The sequence below is a fragment of the Watersipora subatra genome, chromosome 10 (genome assembly GCF_963576615.1).
Source record: "Watersipora subatra chromosome 10, tzWatSuba1.1, whole genome shotgun sequence".
Classification (NCBI taxonomy): domain Eukaryota; kingdom Metazoa; phylum Bryozoa; class Gymnolaemata; order Cheilostomatida; family Watersiporidae; genus Watersipora; species Watersipora subatra.
In genome coordinates, this window is record NC_088717.1 from 4,292,908 (window position 1) to 4,313,570 (window position 20,663).

General features: G+C 34.1%; 1 protein-coding gene across 2 annotated transcripts in view; it reads right to left on the bottom strand.

Moving 5' to 3' along the window:
- Positions 1–15,604: 15,604 nt before the first annotated feature.
- The window catches only part of LOC137405671 (serine/threonine-protein kinase PLK4-like), a 45,260-nt gene continuing 40,201 nt past the window's right edge, over positions 15,605–20,663 (bottom strand). Inside the window, exons 17-18 of one of the 2 annotated variants that reach the window (XM_068092010.1) lie at positions 19,693–19,819; positions 15,605–15,936 (exon numbers count right to left, since the gene is read on the bottom strand). In XM_068092010.1, coding sequence (XP_067948111.1) covers positions 15,852–15,936; positions 19,693–19,819 — 212 coding nt within the window. In that variant the 3' untranslated portion in view covers positions 15,605–15,851. The remainder of the gene's footprint in view (positions 15,937–19,692; positions 19,820–20,663) is intronic. The other variant, XR_010979792.1, reaches the window with a different exon arrangement.

A 20,663-nucleotide genomic window follows, 5' to 3' on the forward strand; every position in this document is an offset into this window, starting at 1 on the left:
CCTGCGGAACCGATAAACGACATTATGGTCGTTTCCCCAGCCAAAGGGTTAAAGCAACTTCAGGCATCGAAGGGCGAGCTCAAACCCATTAGCCATTTTTGTGATAATACACTGTTCCTGGGTGTAAATTAGCCTGGGCTCTGCGATAACCAATTACCCACAGCAACTTATTGCTTTCCAAGTGCACTAATACTTGTCACTTGAGACTATTGTAGGTCACTCTGTTAATGACTGACAATTAAAAGCTTCAGTCTTCAGAACGATTGTGGCCATAATTTAAACTTCTTCAAGTTGACTTCTTTTTTTTACCAAACATGGCTGCCTGCTGCGTACTTACACAGCTAAGACCAGTTTTTCCCATTGGTTAAATTCACTTTAGGTGAATATGTAGGATAATGTGAAAGCACTCCGTTAAGCAGAGCTTTATTGATTGAGTGAGCAGAAGGTTATTGCTTTTATGACTGAGTTGCGTCCTCTTGTTGTCAGAGTTCCAACTAAGAAGTTTTTAGTGATCATTGGAGATTCAAAACAAAGTGTGAGTCCAATTTGAGACTCATTTCTTAGGTGTCTATGTCTCGGCGGGTAGTTGGGGTTGCTCAGTATTATTCCGGCGTGCGTTTGTCTCCCGTTCAGCTTGAGAGCAAACGCAAAATTATCATTTTAATAATACTGTTCTACATCTCGATGTGAAACAATACTTGAAGGGGATTCCTATATGACCAAATTTTTGCTCTGCCAATGACAATATGTCCATCAGGCCAATCTTCGCGTCTCATTGGCTCACCTCAGTGTTCACAGGCTTACACAAAGGTAGTTTCCCCTTCATATTGAGCTTGGACAGTGTTACCCTAGGACACTTATATTTCGCTACTATTTAGTTTCGTGAGTAGCATACAGAGTAAAATTTCGCTGCAACTTAATTTCGCAGCTCTGATGAGTGCGAAAATATGGTGATGTGAAAATAAATGCAGTGGAACAAACATAATTAGATTCCTCAGGTCCATTCACTGGTAAGAAAAAGATTTTCAATTTGGGACTAGTTTGTAATTGTGAACCGCAGGTAGAATTGTGTGGGCGATATCGCTGATGCAATTTGATTGCTTGCTGCCATTTGTTTCTTGGACTATCAATGAACAAAGCTATTTAATTTCGTGTTTTCGCTCGTTCGTTATGATAGTTTAGTTTTGCTCATGAAATTTTCGCGAGAGGATGACTCCGCGAAAACGCGAAAGTTAGATGAGGTGAATACATAAGTGTCCTAGGGTAAATATAAAATCTCAACCTATACTTGTATATTTACTATTTTAGCAAAGAGTTGCTACAACTGTACTGTAGTTATGGCAGCATTTCACCTTGCACGACGGGAGGTACCATCAATATTTTTGTACCAAACTTTACACCCACATGGCTGAAACAAGACGCAGTTGGTTGATTAATGAACATCCAGCATTGGAACTCGCGGAGTGAGTAAGAGCGCACGGTGCGTTAGACAAAACATATTCTAGCCTGCAGGGTTTAAAGAAAACCTTGAAAGGCGCTTGTCGTGAGCTATGACATTTCCGATATAAATAGCTGTTAGTATGCTCAACGCAGCTCTTAGTTGCAGTTGTAGCCACTTGCATAATGCTTCAAATTTCATCCAAACAGTTTGTTGACATTTCTCATTTCTCATTCAGCAATCCCACTCAGTTGTGATGCTGCCTCTGCATGTGAGTGTGTGCAATACCTAGCTGATGCTAGGTCATATTAGCCAATAAGCAGTGAGTTTAGATTTGAACCAAACAAACTACATTTAGCTAGATACTATGGCTGCAATAAATTATAGCATATGAGTAAATGTACATACTTAAACAAACCATTGTGAGATACATTGTATGGATCTACTCAAAATAGTAGCCACTCCATTTAAGGCATTTTTTAACTCCTGCGTGTAAGGAGATACTCGATCAGGTACGCCTGAAATTTTTAGGTTTTAGTCGCATACTTATCACAATTGAAAGAGAAATAAAGCAAGTTTTGTTAGGACTAAAATAGAAGATGGTGTATGTTAGCAGAGTGGAAAAGTGTCTGGGGTTGCAATAGCTAGTGCCATATCATGAGAGACAAACGGGAACCTCAACTACTGACATAATTCTTAAGACATTTTGTATTTCTGATTATTTAAACCACAAACAAGTTTTATCAGTTTAGATTTTGAAACATCCTTGCAGTCAGATCATCTGAAACTACAAAAATCATCTCAAGCGATAGAAAAATATCTATATTTTCTGATAAAAAGTTATTACATGTGTAACCCTTTAAGTATAAAAGTCATTATGAGATAGCTACGTACTTAAATAAGCTGTTTTATGGGCGTAACCAAACTATTAGCCATTCCACTTAAGGCCTTTTTCAATTATTGCCTTTATGAGAATATTCAACCGAGTACACGCAAGGTTTATGGGCTCTAACCATGTACCGCCCACAATTTTAAGAAAAATTCAGTAGGGTTTGCCCTGATTAAAATGCATGATGGCATTTGGTAACGTAGCCGGGTCGCCTCTGTTGATGAACAGTGTCCATACCTTCATATTACCAAATATTTTTGAGCAGATTCCATCAGACCTCAAGTTTCCAATACTAACAGAGTAAGTCTGTCATGTTATTCCTCATTCGTCGGTCTATATACACGTAAAGAACTGTAAAAAGGAGTTTTTGCTGTAGGCCTACTCTCGCTCTCTATAGGATATCTTAGCATGTAGTTTTTTTGGCTGTCTCTTGCCTATCTTTTTGGTAAATTTCTTTACTATTCATCGGCTTGATTTTTTAGTATAAGCATTATGTACTACTTTTATTTATCTCAGATCTGTAAACCACCACGGGACCCACATTAAATACAGGTACGAATCTAATAGCTGATTGGTAGAACTGTTGCTAACAAACGAAGCAAACAAAACAACCTGACAGTCGTGTAACCTAGCTGCACTATTACCTACTCAAATGAAGTAAAGGATAGGGCGTTCAGCTCTAGTTTATGTGACGAATACTATCATCTCGGTTTTACATTTCTTCTTCATACCGGAGGCTAATTATCACTTAGCCTCATTTGTTCAAAGAAATTCGTGCCAATAGCCAGTTTTATATTATTATTGTTATTAATTATTATCTATCATCGTAATGAATGACAACAAAGAAATGAATCTGAACAGCCGTAACATGGTATGGCCAATAAGAGATTATTTTTGGTCAGCTCCATTACCATGATCCCTGTAAAAAATATGAGCTAAAAAGGCTCTAGAGGACAATGTCTAGCCGCTAGAGAGCGTCCATGACCTAGTTGTCTAGCACGCTTGACCTTGACCTGCAAACCATGTGTTCGGGTTCAATACCCAAAAAAGTCACTGTTGATTACAAGATTGACATCCAAACATAAATTGTTTTCTGCAACTTTGCATGTCTTCAGTCGTCAAGTTTGCCATGCCGTTGGACTCAGATATGTTTAGCCAAAATCAGAGAGACACTGTACAACAATGCTCTTAAAAACACATATAACTTCTGCTAAGTAGACAGCAAACTAGATTTTCGAACGATTGCTCACACAGTAACTAGCTACTGTTTAAAAAAACCGATTATACAGCTAACTTTAAACCTAATAGGTAACACAAAGTTGTGCAAACCAAGTTGACCACTGCTGAATATATGTTAGTGTGCGTTATCAAAGGTAATACAGTTTGGTTAAAGTTGGAGATGTTATTTTCTAGATTGCTGTTAAATACATAGATGCTGTTACAAACATACATATCCATAAGCTGAACATATCTACAGTTATGCATAGCCACAGTTACACACAGTAACAGCTGCACATAGCAACATCTACACATAGTTACAGTCGCAGATACCCACAACACTGCATAGCCACAATTAAGTGACTAAACATAGCAACAGCTATGCCTAGTCAAAAAGTCACAGCTAAGCACTGTTGTAACTACACAGAGCGATGGCCACACATAATCACAGAAACATAGCCACAGCCGCGCGTAGTGAAAAGTACGCGCAGTTATGGCTATGCATCACTCCGACTACACAAATTTACAAACTAGCCATATAAAACAGCAGCTGCACATCATAACATTTACGCGTAGTTACAACTACATATAGTCACAGTTACACGTGGTCACATATACACATAGACACAGTTACACATATTCACAACTGCGCATAGTCATGACTACACATATTCACCTCTACATATGGTCAAAGTTATGCATAGTCACAGTTACACATAGATGCAGTTACGCGTAGTCACAGTTACACGTAGTCAATTTTATACATAGTCACTTCTCCATATAGTCACGATTGTATAGACTAGCATTTGACACCACTATGAGCACTGATACATTTCATTATTCTTGGAGCTAGGACTTGTGTTTCAGCTTTCTCCTCCATCAATCGTGACCCCTATCCTGTGATTAAGTGAATGACAGCCAATTAAATGAGGTCAGCAGGCAGCAGCTCAATTGAGACTCGGCTCCCATGAGAATCCTCTAATTGGCCAATTTTCAGCAGCCTACAGCCTTTTTCTTGACCCTGCACTTGAAGCAAGACTGGTGACTCACATCAGCTCTTCCGTAGTAATTGGGACATAAATGTAGCAATCACATAAAAGCTTAGAGGCAGCATTTCATGCAAAAGGTTTATACGGTCAAGTTTATATGCAAAATAAATTGTTGATTTAACAATAATAGCCTATATCAACAGTATCTATCCGGTCTTCTAGTAAATTCTTACATGTATTTGTGTTCAGGGTCCTATTCAGGTTTAGTATTGGTCATGTCATAGAAATGCAAACAGAATCAAGTATTAAAAACTGACTATTTTGTGAAGACATGATGGAACGAAAATGAAAGGCATAATTATATGATGCATGAAAGATAATATATACTGGGTTACAGCATCAGAGGTGAGATCAGAGGGTAAGTTGTCAAGCTCAGATGAGCTCACCTAAAATTTTAGCCAAATTTCATCTGAATATATCAGTATTTTCTTATCATTGGGGATTGTTTTTTATGTTTAAGGTGATCGGTCTGACAGGATGTTTATAGATTAAAATTGACCAAAGTTGATCTGCGCGGTTAAACCGCACGGATCAAGCAGAACTATGATTATGACATCTACAGTTGTAAAGAGACCAACAGAATAGAGACATGTGACACTGCAACTTGAACACAATAGGTGATATCAACTAAAGCAATTATAATAACTAGAGATGCCATTTTGAACCGGTATGTTTCTTTTGAGCGCTTTTACTGTGATAAAGTTTTGGTGATTTGAATCTTGAAACACCCTGTTGGCCAGATTACTTCAAAGACCCAAAAGACTTGCAATTGATAGAAAAATATCAACAATTTCTGAGAAAATCTACTAATTTTGTGTAAGTTCATTCTTAAGTAAAATAAAGCACAGGAGAAAGATAAGTTACTAGTACAGACCTCAATTAATGCCAACTCAGTGCAGTCTTTTGGCTGTTTCACAATTGTTTTCTTCTCGTCAGATTTTGGTGTAAATGACACCAATACTTTTCAAACCACTGAAAATACCATCAAAGAACTTGTTATTCCGCAAATAATTTTCTGTGAAACTTCCGTATAGGGCATACTTTTCAGACATGTATACATAAACAGTCAGACTGCAACAGGTTTCAATAGTGTAAACCAAATACATGTATATGACCAAAGGCAGCTGACCAAGTAAGAGAGCCAATTAGAATAAATCTAGGAATTGAGTGTAGGCTGCACATATGAAAGATGGGTGTAAATGACAGATGTGGGCAGGTGTGTGTGTGATTAGGTTAATTGTAACGTACTTCAGTGTAACTACAAACAACTCCACTTCAGGTTTGCTTTGAACTCTATTACACTACATATGACATCACAGACAGCAGCCACCAAATTGGCTTACTACCATTTGATTTCCAACCATGATCACATCATGAAACTATTCACAAAAGATATGCTGCAGTGTGAGAAGGTTCAGTTCAGCAATACAAGCAAAGGAAACTTCAGAGATACCTAACTACTGGCACTATGAAGTGATTATGGCACGTTTTACAATAGTTTTTATAAAATTAAAGTGCTTTAGTTTTTAAAAATGAATTCATTCTTAATTTAATTAATTTTAATTTAATTTCATTAAAATTTGTTTTTATTGTTTTTATCTGTGTTGTTTTTATTGTTTTTATCTGTGTTGTTTTTATTGTTTTTATCTGTGTTGTTTTTATGTTCATAAAACATGATACTCTCAGAGACCACATATATATTGAGGGTTTTTAACATACAGTTCTCTGTCTGTTACTAACTGTCGGTATACTAACTGTACATATATCTCAAAGTCACAAAAGTCTTCATCTTACTGCGGCAACGGTCTGACTATAAAATGCAAAACTTAATAAATCATTCTACATCAGCAACGAAACTCACAAAAAGAACTTTCACAATATTTGTTTCCTATTTTCATTTCTGTTACAATTTAGCAACATTTTATGCATCCCACCTTTTGAAAAAAGTACCTAATTCTGTTATTATTAATTTTTATTATTCATGATAGTAAAGTTTGTAGTTGCACACAGATACAAAATACCTTAAGCTTCCAACTTTATGACCATCAGCTCCACAAAACCACATTTTGGATCATAGAATGTCTGGAAGAGTCAAGCCTTGAGAAAGACTGTAGCCTATGGTTAGAAAAAGAGTCATGCTTGTTTTTAAGAGAACTGATTGAAATGACAATTGTTGCAGAAATCTATAGACAAGCAAAGGTCTGCTGGTACCATGAAATATAAAGATCAGATTGGAGTATATGTCGACTGTTCAAAGAAAGTTGACTGGCTCCTTGATGGCACCAGACAAGTCTCAGAATAACTCACAATGAAAGTTTATATAGACTGGTCTATTCAGTTATTGAGATTAAAAGCTAGAAAGGAAAAAACCACAGCACAGATGATTTGATCTCGATACCTCCTGGATAGCTTCTGAACACTATGGTAGCCAAGCTGTTAGCACGCTCATTACATCAGTCGAGTTCGGTTGACAGTTACGTGTAATGTAACGATTATTAGGTCGTCGGCAAACAAGGCACCCTGCATGTAATTGTTTTAGTAAAAGCAAGCTTACCTTCACTGGCTCAGCAGGTAAGTTAATAAAATTCATTTGCTAATTGTTTTATTATTCTTGCAACGCTGGACATTCATCTAGTAGATACATATATTTGTATATATAAGATAAACAGTAATATATATGTATAAAGACTCTAAAGGAAAAACTCATGTTGTTACAAAATATGAAATCGTGAGAAAATTAATTCAAAAGTTTGTAAGATTGTGAAGAGTAGGTTATTACCTACATTTATTACAGTAATTTAAAAACTACTTATACTTTTTATTACCATTGCGATTCTGTTATTTCAGCAGTTTTCGGCGAACTCAAGCCAAATTGTCATAAATTATGCCAATGCTAGTCAGTATGGACATAATATATTTTTATATTATAAAAAAGGCAGATAGGTACTTTGCTCTCTGTCATGCGGCTTTTCCTTTTATGTGCTTTCTGGTAAAGCAAGCGCTATCTCATTTTGCCAGATGTCAGGTCAATCTCTTTCTTCATTTTGTCTAACAATATCTGGTATAACCTCCAAGTCCCCCAGCCGAATTGGCCTGCACACAAAGCCCGCTGGCTCCCACCACAAATGCAAAGTTCTTGATTTTTAAGAAGAGTTATATGAAATTAGAGCTTCATATAACTTCACTCATCAAAATTTCTTGTTCATTAGTAAGGATCACGTTGAAACCTTGGAAAAAAGTTACTTATTTTAGCTCTAAGTTTTGATTAAATTAAATTCTCAGTGATTTTGTTCACTACTTGTATAGTTTATTGCAAAAATATGAAAACAACCCTTCAAAATAGTTTATGATTTTAATTGGAGCGTTCTCTATAGGGCGCTCTGAGAACATCTACACAATCAATGAAAAATAAATATTTCATTGATTGACATGACTGTTTTTGGTGGATTGCAAAAGGTAAGTAAATTAGCGGAAGAATTGGGTTAAGCTTGAATAAAAGGGCTAAAAGTGGAATGCTGGAATGGAATGCTAGAATACCAGTCAAAACTGTTTTTTAATAAATTTTAAAATAAGTTGGATGATGATTTTCAAATCAGTTTAAAAAACTAGAGAATTTTCTACTAACATTTTTGCAAAGTTTCCGGCTTGTTATAAAAATTGCTTTGCACTTCTTGGCAGTTTGAGGAGCTTTACACTTTTAACTGCCGGCCACATAACTTATTCACTTTTGATCTTGTATTTGATAATAGTGATAGCTTTTTTCTTCAGTTTTACCGTCATTTTTGATGTGGTAACATCACAGCTTTTTAACGAGAGAGAGAAACACTGGAGTTGAAATAGGTCAACTTCTAATAGTCATCATCCTAAGGTACGTTCTTAGAGTCACGTTCGGTAACAGAGCAGAAGTTGCAACCTACAATCAGCAAAAGCGTTCATATGAAAAACGTCAGTAAAAGTTCAGATGTTGCTCGAAGGCTTCTGTGTACTGCTAAGGAAAGTTCCCTTAGATAGTTGCTACACATTTTTACAACACTCAAAAAACGTCTGCAACAAAGAATATTGCCTCCGGCAGTTTCCAATTTCTTATACCAGTTTGTATTTCATTGTGCTCAGAATACAGCATATATGCGTAATCACAGCTATAGAATACACCAAGTTGTGACAAAGAGGATGATGAAGCTTTATTAGACAAAATTCGTAAACTTTTCTCCAATTATCTGAGCCAAACTATTTTCATATTTGAAGGTAAACAAGTACTCGCGTATGTTTGACAAAAATATTGAAGACAAAAAATGACATAAACTAAAAATAATATTACACTTCTGATTGTGTATCGTTTAATTACTGATGATAAGCAATAATTAAGCATAAGCATTTATTTACATATAAACTTGTGATATTTCAGTATACCAACATACCTGCAGTGTCAAGTGCATTACCCAGAGTTACGGTTTGTTTGACACTATAATACATGTTGATGTAGTTAAGTTTTGTCCTCTCCTACTGTTCTTTTGTATTACATGACAGTCAATGTTGAAATATTTTGTGACTCATTGTACCCTAGCGACAGTTTCTGGCAGCCATGGTTTAACCAACATATTGGCAGAAATTCCTTTACTCTAAACAACTGGGTAATCTGTTCTGACCAAGAAATGGTATCTCACCTTACATGTCAGATGTTCACAAGGAGTAACTCATATGAACTTGTCAACAGAAAAAGTGCTCCAGTGATTTCTATATGAAAATTTTTCTTCTGATGAATCTGATGATACATTTTCAAAAATCATGTTCTTTATAAGTGATCATTATAAAAAACAGGATTTTGTAGACGTGCATAATTTTTTTTATTAGTCAAGTTTTTTATTATTTCCACTTATTGGGTAAACGCTATAACAAGCCTTTTTCTCCAAATAAAGCAATTATTTGCAGCAGTTAGTGTCATATTAGATTCCCGAGTTGAACAAGTCTGTGAGTAGGATTCTGTTGGTCTTGTTTTTATCAATCATGTTATTTTGCTGCTTGTTCCCAAGGGTTGGTTGAACACACCTTTTTTCTGCTTTTGACCTTCTCGGCGATCATTTTTGCTGACTGCATGCTCAAACCGGTTTGAACCAGTCAGATGTTTATCCACTAGACTGTAATTGTTTTCTGTACTGAGATGCCTTGAGATAATGGCTAGAAGTCAGACCTTCTATTAATAGCTTGCTTATAACATGACACACGAATAGTGTACAGCAGTAAAGGTTTCTTGCCCTTTTGAAATAGTCTTGCGACAGACTTCCAACAAACACTCATTTCTAGAAAAACAATGTTGATCTTTTAAACATGTTTGTTTCTCTAGAGAAAAAAGAAAGGTCAAAAGACGCATGTTTCCCCATCTCTCTACAAACACAACACCTTCATTAGACCAACATTGATCTTAAAACTGTGTCAGCCTCCGACAGCTAGTCAACCTTTGCAGACATTCAGGCCTGACTGAAGTTGATGATTCTCTGCCTTAGTAAAAACTCAGTTGATCTGTTTCTCTGAACAACCAACAGTTTATATACATGTGTATCCCATGTAATCTAGGTTTTATGATCTTTTATGACTCTACTAGCTGTACTACCCGGCGTTGCCCGGGTAATAAAAAAGTGTTTGGACAGAAAATTTATTTGTTTTTAACGTATACCACATTTGCCATTCTAATTTTTAAACTACATATCATGAGAGAAGTGTTTTGTGTAGCTGAAATAAATTAAGAGAGAAAATAAAAACAACTGTAAAGGTTTTCAAACTTTGTCAAACCACTGTAACTTTCAAACTTCATATCATGAGAAAAAAGTTTTGCGCAGGACAACTAAATTAAAAAAATAAAATTAAATTAAAGAATAAATAAAATAACTGTAAAGGTTTTTACACAACTGTAAACTTAAGCTTTCATAACTTGAAAGAAGTGTTTTGTTGAAATAAATTAGAAGGAAGAATAATAATAACGTAAAGGTGTTTAAATGGAAATGTGAAATCAATAGCAACTAATGGCTAAATATAGTCTATTTGGCTACGATTACAATCCAAAATTATTTGGTATACAATTATATGATTTCAGTTCATTTCAGGGTTGGCATGCAAAATTGGAATGTAGGCTAATATCGTAGGCTATAGGTACAAATGATCATCATTTAAAATAGTGCCAAAATACTATGTTAACTTTAGTAACTATAGGTACCTACAATGATTTCATTGAATTTTGTGGTTATGATCTGCAGGTTCAAAATAATATAACATTACAATGTACTACGTGGAGAAATTTTACCTTCGAGACAGGCATGTAACATAAACGCTGGTCAATAAAGATATATATATATATGTATATAGATACATATATATATATATATATTTGAAAAAATATTACGAAGAAAGTAAACTTTTAGTAATTGCGCTTTTAGCGCAATTACTAAAAGTTTACTCTTTGTAATATTTTTTCAAATATTTCATACTCCACTAATTATCTTTTAGGTTTTTAGTGTAGAGTTCTCTTTTTATATGCTTTTGTACCTGCTTTTAATTACTATATATATATATATATATATATGTATATATATATAATATATATATATATAATATATATATTAATATATTTAATATATATTATATATATAGTATATATATTATATATAACATATACATATATATTAAATATATATATGTAATATATATATAATATATATATATTAATATTAATGTATATATATATAACATATATATATATTATATATATGTAATATATATATATAATATATATATAAGATATATATATAAGATATATATATGTTATATATAATATATACATAATATATATATTATATATATAATATATATATTAATATATATATAATATATATATTATGTATATAATGAATATATAATATATATATATTATATATTTATTATATACATAATATATATAATATATATATATATATTAATATATATATTATATATATTATATTATATATATATAATATATATATTATGTATATATTATATATAACATATATATATATATCTTATATATATATCTTATATATATATTATATATATATATATATTACATATATATAATATATATATGTTATATATATATAATATATATATTATAAATATATTAACATTAATATGTATATATTATATTATATATATATTACATATATATATTTAATATATATGTATATGTTATATATATAATATATATATAATATATATACTATATATATAATATATATTAAATATATTAATATTATATATATATATATGTATATATATATATATATATATATATATATATATATATATATATATATATATATATATAGTAATTAAAAGCAGGTACAAAAGCATATAAAAAGAGAACTCTACACTAAAAACCTAAAAGATAATTAGTGGAGTATGAAATATTTGAAAAAATATTACAAAGAGTAAACTTTTAGTAATTGCGCTAAAAGCGCAATTACTAAAAGTTTACTTTCTTAGTTGAACATATATATTATATATAATATATATGTTCAACTTACCCCATCAGCCCTGGTTTAACTTGCCCCATAGGAAGAACAAGGATGACTCATTAAACGAAAGCTAAAATTTGCATTCAATTAAAATAACAATATCCAATAATGGTTTTCTATGCAATAGACATCCACCAGTAAAAAAATTTCGGCAGCCAAGTTGAATGTCTGCCTTGCAACCTAAAAATCTATTATGTCATCATAATCACTTTTAGGCAGTAAAATTGACTTATGTAAATTTTTAGCTTAGCTTGCAAGTGTGTATTGGCTAACTATTCAGAGAAAATGATGTAATCACGCTGCGCTAGTCATGTGACCGATAAATTAGATTAAAGCTATCCAGAAGAAGGCAAATCTTGGGGTGGTTCAACTTGGACATAGGTTTAACTTACCTTACCCTCCCCTATATATATAACATATATATATATTATATATATATGTAACATATATACATGTATGTACATGTATATATGTATGTATATGTACATATATATGTATGTATATGTACATATGTATGTATATGTACATATATATATGTATATATATGTATATATATATGTATATATATAAATTTATTTATATATATATATATATATATATATATATATATATATATTAGAAAAGGTAGAGAAATATTTCCCTCTTGGAGAAGAGATTGAAAAATGCTGGAATGTAAGAACAACTGTAATCCCAGTAGTCATTGGAGCACTGGGCGCAATAACACCGGCGCATTAAATGTGGTTTGCCCAAATACCAACAACAATCAACTCAGGTGAGTTGCAGAAAAGTGCGCTATTGGGAACAGCTAAGACCTTGAGGCGAGTGCTCAAACTCCCAGGTCTCTGGTAGGAGACCAGAGTTAGAGCAGAATTTACCACCCATACGGAGTATCCGGGGTGAGGAAACAATTTTATATATATATATATATATATATATATATATATTACCACCCATATGGGTTAACCGGGGTAAGAAAACAAATTTTTTTTATATGTATTTATATAACATATATGTATATATATGTACATATATATGTATACATATATGTTATATATATTACTAGCCTTGTTGCATAGCTCATCACTTTTGTAATTTGAGCACTCTGGTGTCAGCACTCTGGTGTCAAATAAATAAATATATTTATTTATATATATAAATAAATATATATATGCATACATGTGTATACGTATACGCACACATCCATATATAAATATATATGTGATGTGATTGTATTTATATCATATAATAAAATGTCACAACGAGCATATTTATACTTGTGGCCAAGCTTGAACATTCGGTCTACAATCAGTACGTAATTTTCATTACGCACTCAAAGCTGCTTTTATTTCCACCAGTTACGGAATGGCCACTTGACCTTTTTTGCGTGATTGTTTGCTACCACGCAGTCAACTAACCTATATAGGATAGTTTTGAGGCTGATAGTACTTGACCGAGAGCATGCCAATAATGTACTTCTTGATGACATGAGCAATAACGCTAGATAGCCACAACAAGGTACCATGAAAACTTTTGAAAAGTTAGTTAACGACAGTTAGTCACCAGGTATTGAAAGGTGGTAGCTGTAAATGTTTGTTTACTAAAAAATTACACCTGTCATATTATTTTTAGGATGTGAAAAGGCTTTACATGCAGGTATATATACTCACCTGATTCACTTACGCAGCTATTGCTCAAAAAGTTCAAATGCCGAGTTCAAATGCAAACAAGAGCTAAAAGAAGTGTCAGCCATATTGGTTTTGCAACTTGTGGAGACTAACCAAGAGTTATGTATGCATTAATGTATAAGATTCTCTGTACTACCAGGAGTATTCGTCGTGTCTTGAAACATTGCAGTTAAGTTACAGAATTTCAAACTTCCTAATGTAACCTGCTCGTCTGGGTGTAATAGTCTCTACTCTCACATTATAGCCTGTACTCGGATACAACCGTAAGTATGTTTTAGCCAGAAAATAGATATTCTGTACATTTTAGCATAAATTTTATTCGCTGGCTTTTCGAAGAGGCCTTTCAAAACATATCTAAGAGTACTAATATGGAACTTTGTATAGTGAAACGGTAAATTAACTCACAATGATTGCCTTTGGTTGATGGAAAACTTGACAAATTCAATGAAAACCATACTAAAAGAAAGTATTTTTTCAGAACTCGAGATCTAATAGTTGTCTTCTCTTTGTAGCACACTTTCTGTCACTTTTAATTGATTCCTAAGCAGCTGAAGAGCCCATTACAATGTTCTCAAGGTATTTAGACTAGATGGGTATTAACTTTATTTTACATTTATAACTTATACAATATCTATAAGTCATGGATATAACTAGTGTTGATAAGTGCAGGCTGCTTGTGAACTACTTAGAATATGGACTACTGGATAAATAATAATAATAATGGCATGCTTCTGTCATGTGGTGATAATGCTTGGTAGTGTTCTCTAGTAGTGAAACACACCACCGGGACTAGGTTTTTATAAGCTACCTTGGGTGGTCCTAACACTTATCAAGGGCTTCTTCTGGAACTATCAGATTAACCTGAAGGGATACATTTTTTGCAACACATCCAGTCTGACAGAGCTAGGTAGCCATTTCACTTGTCTAATGTGTGAAGGACAGAGGTGGATCTTTAACATGCCCACATTGTCAGTGTGGTACACGGGGCCTCCAAGTTAAGGTCTAGATCCGAAAGACGAAAGCTTGCTGAGAGCTTTTTGTCAGATTGGCATTAAGCAGGGCTCAAACCACCAACCCCATGTTTAACAATCAAAGATGATACCACTAAGCCAGCCTGACACCCTAGGCTACTGGATAATATAACTATAACCAGTGCCATCGCTTAAGGACAAATCAACTTCTAGAATGTTCTCTAGTTGTGCAGTAGTTAGATATAAGCATTTTACCATTTAAAAGCAAATTAGACCATGAGACAAAAATAGTAAATTATGTGTATTGAGCAAAAAAACTCTTTTTGCATACGCTGATCTATGTGTATTGGCATGGTGCTGGTGTCTGGCACAAGGTGTAGCAGTTTTTGGGAAAGTAGGAATGTAATGAATAGTCAGGCAGATTGGTGATACGATTTGAGAATGACTAGGTTATGCATGTGCAGGTAGAATAGTTTAGATCAACATGAGGACAGCAGACGTGATTTGAGATAAAAAGCTAGTAGCATAGACTACTAAAGAGAAAGGCTAATATAGTTATCCTCCCTTTATACACGAGCCTGGCGTTGTGTTTTTGCGAAATTGCCACTTACAATTCCTTTTGTAACCCTAACATGAAGGGAGGGTTATAGCTGTCTGTGAGAATCTGGATTCTACTCGCTGTCCCCCACACTCTAACTGGCCTAGCAAAGGCATCTGCATTGACTCAACTGGGAACAATTCGGATAAGAATTTATGAAGTTGCAGTTAAGCAGGACATATATCTATTAGAAAAAAGAAGACAATTCCAGTATATAAACTGCGTTACATGTCATTGATAGAACGAAAAGTATACACAATAAATTAACCACAATATAATGGCACATGATATTGCAACATCGTTACAACGATAAAAACTTCAATACATAAAATTATGTAGCGAAAAAGTATATAATAAATGAAATGGGAATACAAGAGCCACCATTCTAAATCAATAAATAATGATTGAGACTTTAAATATGAAATGGAAAGATGAGAGGGAGATCCGCAGCTAAAGACATCAAGAAGTCAAAAAAGAAATCGCTGTGGGCAGTAATTTCAACTTTTCTTTGACTTCATGAGGAAGCAGGTCCGCTTCATCGTATCTGTAACAAATGTAAAGCCTCACAAATATAGTTATTAGTTCCCTCAAAGCTTATCAACATGAATGTTTGTAACACCTATCAATGGACACCAAGCCTTGAAAATGAACTTGCACCAAATTTTTGGTACATTTTATTAAAAAGTATCAGCATTTTTCTATTAGTTACGATTATTGTTGATGTTAGAAGTGATCTGACTGCTAGGATGTTTTAAGACTGAAATCAAGAAACTTGATTGCGATTAAAATGCTCAAAAGAAAATGGTGTGCGAACTGTTGTTACTAGTTGATATCATTGCTATAGCTGATATCGACTGCATTTAAGTTGCAGCATTACATTTCCCTATTCTAACCATAAAAAATTTTTATCTTTGCAACTATAGACGTCATAATCGCACTTTCGGTTGATCTGAGTGTTTCAACGTAGATTAAGTTTTTTACTTTAATATTGAAACATCCTGGCCGTCAGATCACCTCCAACATCGAAAACAATCGTAAATGAAAGAAAAATATTGATACTTTCTGATAAAATTTACTAATGTTGCGTAAGTGAATCTTTAAACAGATTAAGCTGAACTAGCAATGATACCTTGAATTATGTATTAATAGACTGCCATCAAACTCGATCACTAGTGCTACATGCTACGAATTTTTGAGCTTCGAAGTTGTGGTTTTGATCGTGGGAATTAAAGTGTCATATTTACAGGATTCACAGCTGACAAGTTTACGCGCTACCAAGAAATTGTCGCACAACTCCGCGTTTTCTATATTAGCCTGTTATTAGCCATTTAGCTACAGCATGGCACATATTTTATATCGCGGCTGACACGATTAAAATGCGTCCAAGGTCAAATGTCATTCGTCCCCTTCCACTTTACAATGACTATTTACGGCATCTGCCAGTTGGTTGTACACAGTTGTATTCTTTTCTCTTTGGCCATCTATCTTTAAAAAGTATTTAACGCAACCACTAGGTCGAGCATTGTGATAACTAACATGTCTGAGAACAGAGCGTTTATGATTTTAGAAAAAAACTCCGAATTCGAAAAAAAAATCCCACACGTTTTGACATTAAATTTAAAATATTGTTTTAAAAATTATTAAATATTTGTGCTTTGACATTTTAAAATAAACGTGTTTTAAAATATTTTTACAACATGTGCGTTGAAAACAGAGCTGCGTAGGGATGCTGTAAAGACGTCACCAATGAGTAAGATGAAAATCCAACATCTGATCGCCAAGATTTGTGCAATAATACGAATATTGATGTTTACATAATACGCAGTACTTTGTTGTTGATACAAGGTTTTTAAAACTGTCCCCCCTTGAGCTGGAGGTTTGAATCACTTCAAAGAATTCAATATGTGACATTTGAAACCATTTACATGCTGCGAAGATGAAAAATACGATAACAATTCGTATCATGTAAGACTAGTGAATGTTTGACTTGCGGCTGATGGTAAGCTGCACATTTATTGTTTTGGATGTCAAATATTTGTCATATGATCACTTAATTACAAATGGCTAGACAACTATTTTCTCACTCGCTTTGAGTTGTCTTCTACTGACACTATTTATGTCCAGCAAGTAAATGAACACTAAACTGGAGCGTTTAACTGTGAATTCTACAAGGAAACTCAACTCGGATTTTCAAAGACATCTATCTAAACGGTGGCATGCATGATCAATAAATGCTTGTGTGTGAGCACTCCTTTAAACATTGAATATGATGACTGCTTATCTTACTGCAAACAGAGACTGTGTTTTTGAGAGCATTGTTGCACAAGCAATGGCTCTGTGACAGAGACTAACAATAAACACTACAGCTACAGAGACTAACAATAAACACTACAGCTACAGAGACTAACAATAAACACTACAGCTACAGAGACTAACAATAAACACTACTGCTACAGAGACTAACAATCAACACTACGGCTACAGAGATTAACAATCAACACTACAGCTACAGATACTAACAATAAACAGTACAGCTACAAAGACTAACAATAAACACTACGCTACAGAGACTAGCTATAAACACTACAGCTACAGAGACTAACAATAAACACTACAACTACAGAGACCAACAATAAACACTACAACTACAGAGATCAACAACAAACACTACGCTACAGAGACTAACAATAAACACTACAGCAACAGAGACTATTCAACATGCTGCTATTTATTGCAACTTTCTTATTGCCTCAAGTATCACATGTGAAAAACTTTAACAAGTTACAAGTAGACTACTAAACGCATACAACATTTGTTTATTCAGTTTACAGCAACAAGTTGAACAGGTTAAATGAAATATAAAACTGAATGACAAAGGTATGTAAATTATGATATATGACCGCAGAAACCCAACAATCTGTCCACCAGTATGACAACATAAGCAATGAACAGACAACTCCGACGAATCCCTGCATATACATCAACAAAGGCGTGGCTACACACAGTGATGAAATGCAGTCCCGAAGATAATTGCTTTGGCTACACGTACGGACGCTACTAAATGCCATATAGCTAAACCAATAAAAATTGGCAAGCATGTAGTGCCATGACACATGAACTATCATCAGGATATTTACTACCTAATACCCTAATAGTAGGTACTTCCACAACTCGCAATAGAAATAACAATTGTACAGCTTATCAGATTTCTATGTTTTGCTCAAATAAATGCTAAATTGTTGACGATGAAAACAGTAAAGTGCAAGAACATGTTAGGAAGTGACAAAGGAAACTATAGGAAGTAAAGGGGTTTGAATAGCGAAAGAAATGTCTGAAATGTTTCATGAAATTTTTCAAATTATACTAGTAACTTTCATTTATCTGTTATAGGTGAAAATTCCCTTGCTCACATATTCATAATACAATACTAATATTGATGTACATACTTATTTGTACTCATATGTTCATTATGCTATTATAGTTATCTTGTATGTTATTATAGTTATTATTACTTACTGTATACTTATTTGCGTGAAGCCCTGATATCATCGTCATGCAAAAGTGAATTGTGGATGAAGCATTGGAAATGAATGAAATGGAATCGTGATTATTAGAATGTGAAATTATGTTTCAGCAAATCAGGGTTTTATTTTTATTAGCGTAGGCTAATATGTTCATTTCGAATTGACACATCGACAACACATTAATGACACATCGAAAAAGGGTTCGCTGTCGACAAAGATGCATGTCATCTGCGTATATAGCCAGGCCTCAAGGGGAAATATAGAGCTGATTTCAAGTCATCAAGTTTACAGGAGCTTATGTTAAATTGATGCAGCAGTTATGTGACGATGTGCCAACCGACGTTGTGAGCTTCGATACTCAAAGTCCATGAAAGGCTGTATAGCGCAGACGATGCCCATTGGCGCAACAATTTGAATGCCAAGAACATACTTTAGAACTTAGCCTAGTTTGTGAAAAAAAACAATATTACCGCTGTAAATTATCACATATTTTTAAAATCGAGTTAATTCGTGTACCTTAACTCGGTAAAGTAAACACGATTCTATGGTACAGCTAAAAAACGATTGAAAACTTGCAGTGTGTCCATCAACTGCGCTTTGACGCAACAACCATATTCCATTTGCCGATGGATCCGAAATTTCACTGTTATATGACTCACTATCTTGGAATAATTAATTAAATTAGATCAAGTTGAACAGAGAAAGCATCTATGGAGCAGCCAAAAGCAAATATGCTGCCAAAAGGAAGAGTGGCAAGAGCCGAGCGCATAACATACCGTGCTGCCGCTCCTGATTTGCTGACAAACTGCACTGATGATTCCTGGGAGGGTACCATCAGTTGAGTGCCGTCATCAAAATGACACCAAAGGGAGCCATTCTTCATCTGGCTTACCCATCCCAGACCTGCGATATGATCATACCAGTAACTACATGGGGGTACATATCCAGACATGACACAGTCTTGATGCGTGCATCAGTGCATCATATTGAGTATGTTTTACAGAAGCAAAGCATGGGAAGTTTGAGAACTGAATTTAGTAGCAATTTCTTTACACAATGGTACAATTAAAAGCATTTTTACAAACGCCTTCAAAACTGCTACTAAAAGAAATACCGTACTTTTCGGACTATAAACCGCACCCCTATATAAGCCGCATCTGCTCTATTTTCCAAAAAACGATAATACAAACAATACATAATAATATAAAACAATACATAAGCCGCACCTGTGTATAGGCCGCAGAACCCAGGACGGTGTTTTGTAACGCGGCAGCAACTTTGCTGTTTAAAACGGAACAGTGCCTATTGGCACTGTTTCGTATTAACCGATGCTTTTTAACCTAGTGCCTAACGGAACAGCACCGTTGGGCATTGTTTCATATTTTCTTTCACCGCTAGAGGCGCACTAACCGGAGATTCTGATTAATGCGCTCAAGCGATGAAAGAAAAAGCTACAGAATAGCCGCACCCTTATATAAGCTGCATGGCTCAAATCGTCAAAAAAAAGTAGCGGCCAATAGTCCGAAAAGTACGGTAAATATAATGAAATAAAATCTAAAACGTGATGGTTTTATATTTATATCTGGTAATCTAAAACCCGTTATGAGATAACAAAAAATTGGAATAATTACAATTTTTATCTTATAATCGCATAAAGAGAGTCGACTAGGGATGGAACCAACTGACGGATTTTTTGACGGAATCAGAAAATTGATTGTAGTCTTTGTTACAGTAACCTATGCTGCCA